The following is a 6,959-nucleotide window of genomic DNA, read 5'->3' as shown; positions in this document are numbered from 1 at the left end:
TTGGGGCCCCATACAGGAGGACCACCTATCAATGGCCCTGATAACAACAACAGTATCACTGTTCAGAAAAGCGCTACCTTTTATCATTGAAAAGCTGTCCTTGAGCTCCAGTCATTGACTTTGCCTAGGCTGAGACAATGTTATCCCTCTATTGCAGGCAGGAGGAACATTCCCTCAGTCTCTCCTACTACATTGATAAAACTGTACATTGTAACTTTGTAGGAGGAGGAGGCATTTCCTCAGTCTCCCTCCCCCAGTCATCAGACTGTACATTGTAACTTTGTAGCAGGCAGGAGGAAGCATTTCCTCAGTCCCCCCTCCCCCAGTCATCACACTGTACATTGTAACTTTGTAGCAGGCAGGAGGAAACATTTCCTCAGTCATCAGACTGCAACATTGTATCTTTGTAGCAGGAGGCTGCAGATTGTCAGATCACTTTCTGTCTCTAGTGGAGATCATGTGACCAAATGCCTAAACCTTGAGTCCTGTGACCAGCACTGAAGGGAGCCCAGAGCTGCATTATTTGCCTCAGAAAAAGGATTTCTATTACTTTGTCTATTGAAGCCGGACTATTCGTATAGCTTCGGATAGTAATTGATTATATGTCCACTTTCACTGAGTTCTGGTCCAACACCCCACATAATCCAGAAACTAAAAATTCACACAGAATGACTCTGGAGAGGTTGATGTGAAAAGACGATTTATTGCTAACAGCCATTCAATTAAAGAGGAATTTAAATAATAATAAAACATATGTATATATGAATTACATTGCAAGGAGCAAAGAGATGCATTACACACCAGGGACCCATTTATTATTGTTATCTGCAGTATGGATTGATGTTCTTTGCTCCATGACAAGTGGTTACAGTTCAGATTTACTGCTGCTGTGTGGAAGATATCTGTAAGACTTCGGCTACTTTCACACTGGGGCGCTTTGCCGGCGGGGTTTCAGCGCTGCCCCATTGTTTTCAATGGGAAGGGGCGCTTTAGGAGCGGCGAATACACGGCTCCTATAGCGCTGCAAAGATGCGGCTTGCGGGACTTTCTTGACCGTCCTGCCAGCGCACCGCTCCAGTGTGGAAAGCCCTCGGGGCTTTCACATTGGAGTGAATTGAGCGGCCCTTTCCGGGAGCTTTGCAGGCACTATTTTTATCACCATAGCGCCTCAGTTTGAAAGTAGCCTAAGAATGGAAAGTACATTGCAGGAGATGCCCACCCACCAACATATACAGAAGACGGAAGGTCCTCACAGTGAGCAACAACATGAAAACCTGAATCCTGTATTCATCTTTTAACTCTTTATGAAGGATCTGGATTAATCTAGGACTAAATGGATGGAGGGAGTGTAGAGAGACCAAGGGAAGGGGGTGATATGTTAAACCAGGGGTCTTCAAACTATGGCCCTCCAGTTGTTCAGAAACTACAATTCCCATCATGCCTAGTCATATCTGTGAATGTCAAAGTTTTACAATGCCTCATGGGATCCGTAGTTCCGCAACAGCTGGAGGGCCGTAGTTTGAGGATCTCTGTGTTAAACCATGGGTGCTCAACCTGTGGCCCTCCAGCTTTAGCGAAACTTCAAGTCCCATCATGCCTCTGCGTTTGGGAGTCATGCTTGTAACTGTTAGCAGCTTGCAATGCCTCATGGGACTTGTAGTTCCACAACAGCTGGAGGGCCACGGATTGAGCACCCATGGTTTAACATATCACCCCCTTGGTCTCGCTCCACCCTTAAAGGGACCATCCATTTAGTCCTAGATTCTCACAGCAGCATTACTTGTGTATTGACCAGCGGCGAGGCACTCAATGGCCCTGCAATAGTGCTTAAGGCATGCTAAGAGAGGCCGTTTTAGCATGCCTTTGGCACCATTGATGGATCTTAATGGATGGTGCCCAATGCCTCTCTGAGTTTACTAGCCGATGCCGCAGCTGGTGTGGTGAAGGCGGGTGGAGTGGTCCATCATGTTTGAGTGTCTTTAGAAGGCGAATTTGGGTTTCTCTGCCAGGAGACAATATGGCTGCCTCCAGGTCGGCGGATAGCGGATGCCAGCGTAGGTCAGAAATCTGTTTGGTTTGTGGCACTGAGCGATAAGGGGCCGCCATCTTTATCCGTTCTTCATCTGGACTTTGATGAAGCTGAGGCACAAGCCGCAGGCCTCGTAGCACGGGTCGCACACACAGTGGACGCAGGATCCCCAGAACAACTTCATGCAGGCCAAATTCATGTTCCACATGCGTATGCAGGGCCCGATGCACCAGATGTGGCAGCACTGGACGCAGGCGAACTGCATCGCCCAGCAGAAGGCCAGCGGGCAACCGCACAGGATGGACAGCACCATGTAACAGCAGTTCTTCACCCCACGGTACGTCTTGAAGGACATTCCCCAGACGCCCTCGATACTGTGCGACCCTTCCGGCTCTCCGAAGGCATCTTCAAAGAGGACCTGTTGGAGGAACACAAAAAATTTGGGATAAATCAGGTTAATTCCCAGAAGGTGTCAGACCAATCATATTTCAGTTATTGGTGGATATCGCTGTGATGAATCGGCTCATGGCGTGATACCAACAGGGAGGATGTGCCGCCTATTTACTAAGAGGACCTGAATGTCTCTGTTTGAAGATTATAGCCTGAAACTTGTCTTCAGTTCTGAATAGAAGAGTTAGCGCTTCTGTCAAGCCCTTATTGCTTCCTGCCCTGGTGACCAGTGGCGACTAGTGCTCAAAATTTTTTTTGTTGGGGGGAGCGAGGGGGCAGCAAACAAATCTGCCCCCCTCACTCGCACCACCACCTACCCCCCCCCCAGGAGACTGATGGGAAGACAGGGGTCTAGAGGCCTTAGAGGAAGATGACATGGAGGACTGCTGCTCCTCGCTCCAGGAGGATCCGGGAAGAGCCAGGCTTCTCCTCCCGGCTGAACAGGAAGTGGGTCCTGAGACGCGGTTGGCCGGGAGCCTTAAGACTCACTGGGCAATCAGGTCTCAGGGCCCGCTTTCTGATTGGCCGGGAGGAGAATCGGAAAGACGATGGCAAATATTAATTCGCTAATGTCACACAACTGGGTGGGCTCCGGGCGCAGTGCTCTGCGCCCCCCGAGCCCACCCTTTTTTTGCAGCCAATTAGAGCCTCAGGGGCCCCCCGTTTGAACTAATAGGACACGGGCCCCGGTGCAGGAGGGCAGGCTGTACTGCTTTATCATTGGCCCTGGCACACCCAGCACACCCGGGGCTGCTGCTAAGGCAGTACAGACAGCCCTCCTGTACTGGGCCAGGACCCCGTCAGTTCAAAAGGGGGACCCGGGCAGCTTCTGGGCAGAGGGCCGGCTGTACTGTCTTCTTGCAGACACCAATCCTCTTCTGCCTTCCCCTGCAATTCTGACAGCTTCTCCTTTCCCTCCCCCTGGCTGCACTACAGGGGAGTGGTTCTAGCACCTGCACCCCTTCCATCTGCTGTCTGGGCCTCCCTAGGGTGCCTTTTTCCCCCCACAGCTCTGCTGGCTTCCCTCCTCTCCTCCCTGTCGGAAGCTGCTGTGGGCACACGAGGTGAATTTTCAGCATGGAGGGTGGGGAAAGTAGCCGGTAAATATATCATTTATTGGCTCCTTCCTTTCCTGAATGAACACAGTGGATGATCAGTATCAACAACTCCTGTGTCTTTTTCATCACCGAAACCATAGTAAACTGTGTTTACTATGCTTCCGTTTGTGAATGAGCAGGTAGCTTCCTAACGCTTCCTATTCATTCATCTGTGCAACTGAGGCTGCAAAGTAAGGGACTGATAAATATATGTCATTTCCGGACAGTGGGGGTGGGGGGAGGGGGTCTGTCGGGTAGGCAGTATGGGGCCCGGTGATTTATAACAGCAGCCCTGGGCACGCCCCCTGGGCCTGCCTATGAACTGGAGTAGGCTAGTTACATGAAGATTGAACGCAGCATGTCGAGTTGACAGGTGGCACTGCCGTCGGACCCAGCCATTCAAGTCAATAAGGCCGTGCCGCAACTGCAAACCAATCGATCGGCTCACGGTTGCGGCACATTGGCTCCCATTGTACATTGCCATTTGGTAATAAAAAAAAAAACCTTGAATGCCGCATTTGGTGCTTGGCCTGTGCCGGATTGCTTATGGTAACTAAGACTACGAGCTGCAAACATTACAATTCTCTTTTTATTTTTATTTTTTTAGATGTCCCCCTTGCGAGTTATATAAATATCGCCATCACCGCGGAGGGAAATGTGGATTTATAAAGGTTTTGGTTTATCTGTGATGACATTTTGCTCACATTAATAAGATTCGGCGTCCCCGCTATGCGTGGCGCAGCTCCCTGCGGGGGCGGATTCATATGATTGTATTTTTTCCAGGAATTACAGGTGAGAAAATACGGCGTGACCTTTCCGTCCCGATAACGAATCATTAACCCAGAATACAGATTGATGGAAGTAATTGTTACAGATCGGGATCTAATACCAGGGAGGGCCACTGACAGACAGATGTGTCCCGGGAGGGGGATGGGGGGTGCCGAGATGTCTGCCTGATTCTGCTGCGACAGGTTCCCTTTAATGCAAAACATAATTTTCATGGTAGTTAATCCTTCCTTCTATGTATGAAAACACAATCAGCTGCTACAATTACTCCCGAAGATAAACTTGATACATTGTAAACATAACAAATCAACAATGTAGCATTCATAACAAACAATCGTGCAATAAATACCCCCCCAGTGACGGAAGAAATACAATGCTGCTACAATTACTCTTTAAATTTAAATATATAAAATAACATAAAATAAATGACTCTATTTTAGGGCTAAAAATTAATAAACAAATCAAATCTAAATCTCTAAAAAAAATTCTGTTTTAAAAAAATATTAAATAAAGAAAATAATTCAACAAAATAAAATTATAACAATGTAGTGCTCACATTCATAACAAACAAGCGAGCAATAGATAGCCTCTCAGTGAAGGAAGTGATACAATCGCAGCGGCTACAATTACTCTTTAAATTTAAATATATTTAATAACATAAAATAAATAACTCTATTTTAGGGCTAAAAATGTATAAACAAATAAATCAAATTTAAATCTATAAAAAAAAAAAATTGTTTTAAAAAAAATATATTAAATAAAATTAATCAAAATAAAATTATATTGATATATATAGATAGATAGAGATAGATAGATATATAGATAAATAGAGATCGATAGATATAGATAGATAGATATATATATATTTAGCAGAGGCTGAATAAAATGGTGATTGTTGCAATTTTTTATGTCACACTTTTTTTTTTTTCAAACGCAATTATTAAAAAGAAAAAAAATACACTTTAATGCACTTAAAAAAAAAAAAAAAACACGATATATACCCCAATTTTTGTTGTAAAACATGAAAGGCGATGTTTCACAGAGTAAATAAATGCCTAACAAGTCATACTTAAAAATTGCGCATGCTTGTGGAATGGCACCCAACTACGGTACTTAAAAATCTCCATGGGCGACGCTTTAAACATTTCTACAGGTTGCCAGTTTCAAGGTACAGAGGAGGCGCTAGAACTATTGCTTTCGCTCTCATGTTCGTGGCAATACCTCACATATGTTAGTGTGACCTACGCATTGTTTCACCACTGCATTGGGAGACGCGGACACTTTTAAAAAAAAAAATTACTTATTTTATTTTTTTCTATTCTTACACTGTCTCTTTCATTTGTTTTTCTTATCACTTTTAGAAATGCAAACATCCCTTGCGATAACAATACAGTATGACAGGTCCTCTTTATGGCAGGTCCTTTCTCCTCTAACTTTATAAGCAAAAGATCAAAAAATAAAAAAATAATTGATCTTGTGCTTTAAAAACAAATGGCCTTGTTTAAATGGGGCCGAAGCCGGAAGTGACATCATAATGTCACTCCAGTCCTCCTAGGCCATAGAGATGAGCAGAGGCCATCCTTCCTTTGGTCATCTCTGTGCCCAGCTGCTGCCAGCTCTAGAGCTACCAATTTGTCCGCGTAAGCCCGGGAACCATCGGAAAGCTGCTTCTAAAAGTGTTCCAGCATCAATTACAAAGCTTCTCGGATCACTTTTACCAGAAAGTCCGGAGCCTGAAGGAAAAATGAATACCGGGATTATGGCATCTAGCTGCAGCCATAATTACATTATTTAATGTCAAAGTCATGACGTCATTTCCCAGTTAGACGGTCAGCAAGTGGTTCGACTTCAGCAATTGTGCTTTACACGACTGAGTCCATCACTCTGATTTTCATACAAACCCTGAAGAAGGAGGATTCTCACCCCTGAAATGTGTTGGCGTGTTGTAGACCTTACATTTTCCATAGAACTTCTACTTTTCAGCTAACAGATGCATGCTTTTGAAATGTTTTCCTGTATTTTGAATGCACTGTGGAGGACCCTGTTTGGTTGACTAGAACGGGAGCATCCAGATCGGAGGACCACACTTCTCTAACGTACACCAGAGAAATATTGGAAGAGACCAGACCTTAGAGAATGACCCCCCCACAACACATAAGGGGGTCTGTGCTCTCCAGCAGGATGCTGTACTCACCCTGACATGCTCATTGAGGTTGTTGGGGTCGCGATTGTCCATGTCCAGAGGCATTGGCTCGTCATACATGGATTTGGGTTCAGCCATGTTGGTTGGAGATCTCCTCTGTGGTCAGGGTAGAGGGATGTCTGTCCTGTGCTCTTCCTCCTCAGTGTCCCTTTATATCTGCTGTCACCTGGTTTCCATGGAAGATGACATCAAACAAGAGACCAGAAAATCCCACTGAGGAGTCATAGAGACCATTGTCAGACAGGCCACGATCTGCATTGCCCGAGGGCCTGGGGCTTTTTCTGCACTCATAGAGGTGTCACTAAGTTATGAAAGGTCAACATTTTGTATTGGTTTCCATACTGACAACAAACGGTGTGCAAAACCCAATGGAAGTGTAAGAAATAATTTGTCC

At 45.5% G+C, this 6,959-nt stretch overlaps 1 protein-coding gene across 1 annotated transcript; it reads right to left on the bottom strand.

The window, feature by feature from the left end:
* Nucleotides 1–683: 683 nt before the first annotated feature.
* Nucleotides 684–6,710, bottom strand: LOC143927428 (caveolin-3-like). Its single transcript, XM_077451505.1, has 2 exons — nucleotides 6,557–6,710; nucleotides 684–2,447 (listed from the first exon to the last, which is right to left on the bottom strand). Exons 1-2 carry the CDS (start codon nucleotides 6,641–6,643, stop codon nucleotides 2,109–2,111), a joined length of 426 nt encoding a protein of 141 aa, XP_077307631.1. The 5' UTR covers nucleotides 6,644–6,710; the 3' UTR covers nucleotides 684–2,108.
* Between the last annotated feature and the right edge of the window lie 249 nt (nucleotides 6,711–6,959).

This window comes from Lithobates pipiens, unplaced genomic scaffold, assembly GCF_037356315.1.
Source record: "Lithobates pipiens isolate NorthernLeopardFrog02 unplaced genomic scaffold, aLitPip1_a1.2 Scaffold_23, whole genome shotgun sequence".
NCBI classification, from domain to species: domain Eukaryota; kingdom Metazoa; phylum Chordata; class Amphibia; order Anura; family Ranidae; genus Lithobates; species Lithobates pipiens.
Note: the sequence above shows the minus strand (reverse complement) of the source record. Positions and strands in the feature narration are given on the sequence as shown.

Bases quoted from the DNA above. Each gene is read 5' to 3' on its own strand.
- LOC143927428 (XM_077451505.1), bottom strand. From the start codon at position 6,643: ATGGCTGAACCCAAATCCATGTATGACGAGCCAATGCCTCTGGACATG. The intron at 2,448-6,556 runs GTGAGTACAGCA...TTCCTCCAACAG, and splicing joins ACCTCAATGAGCATGTCAGG to GTCCTCTTTGAAGATGCCTT.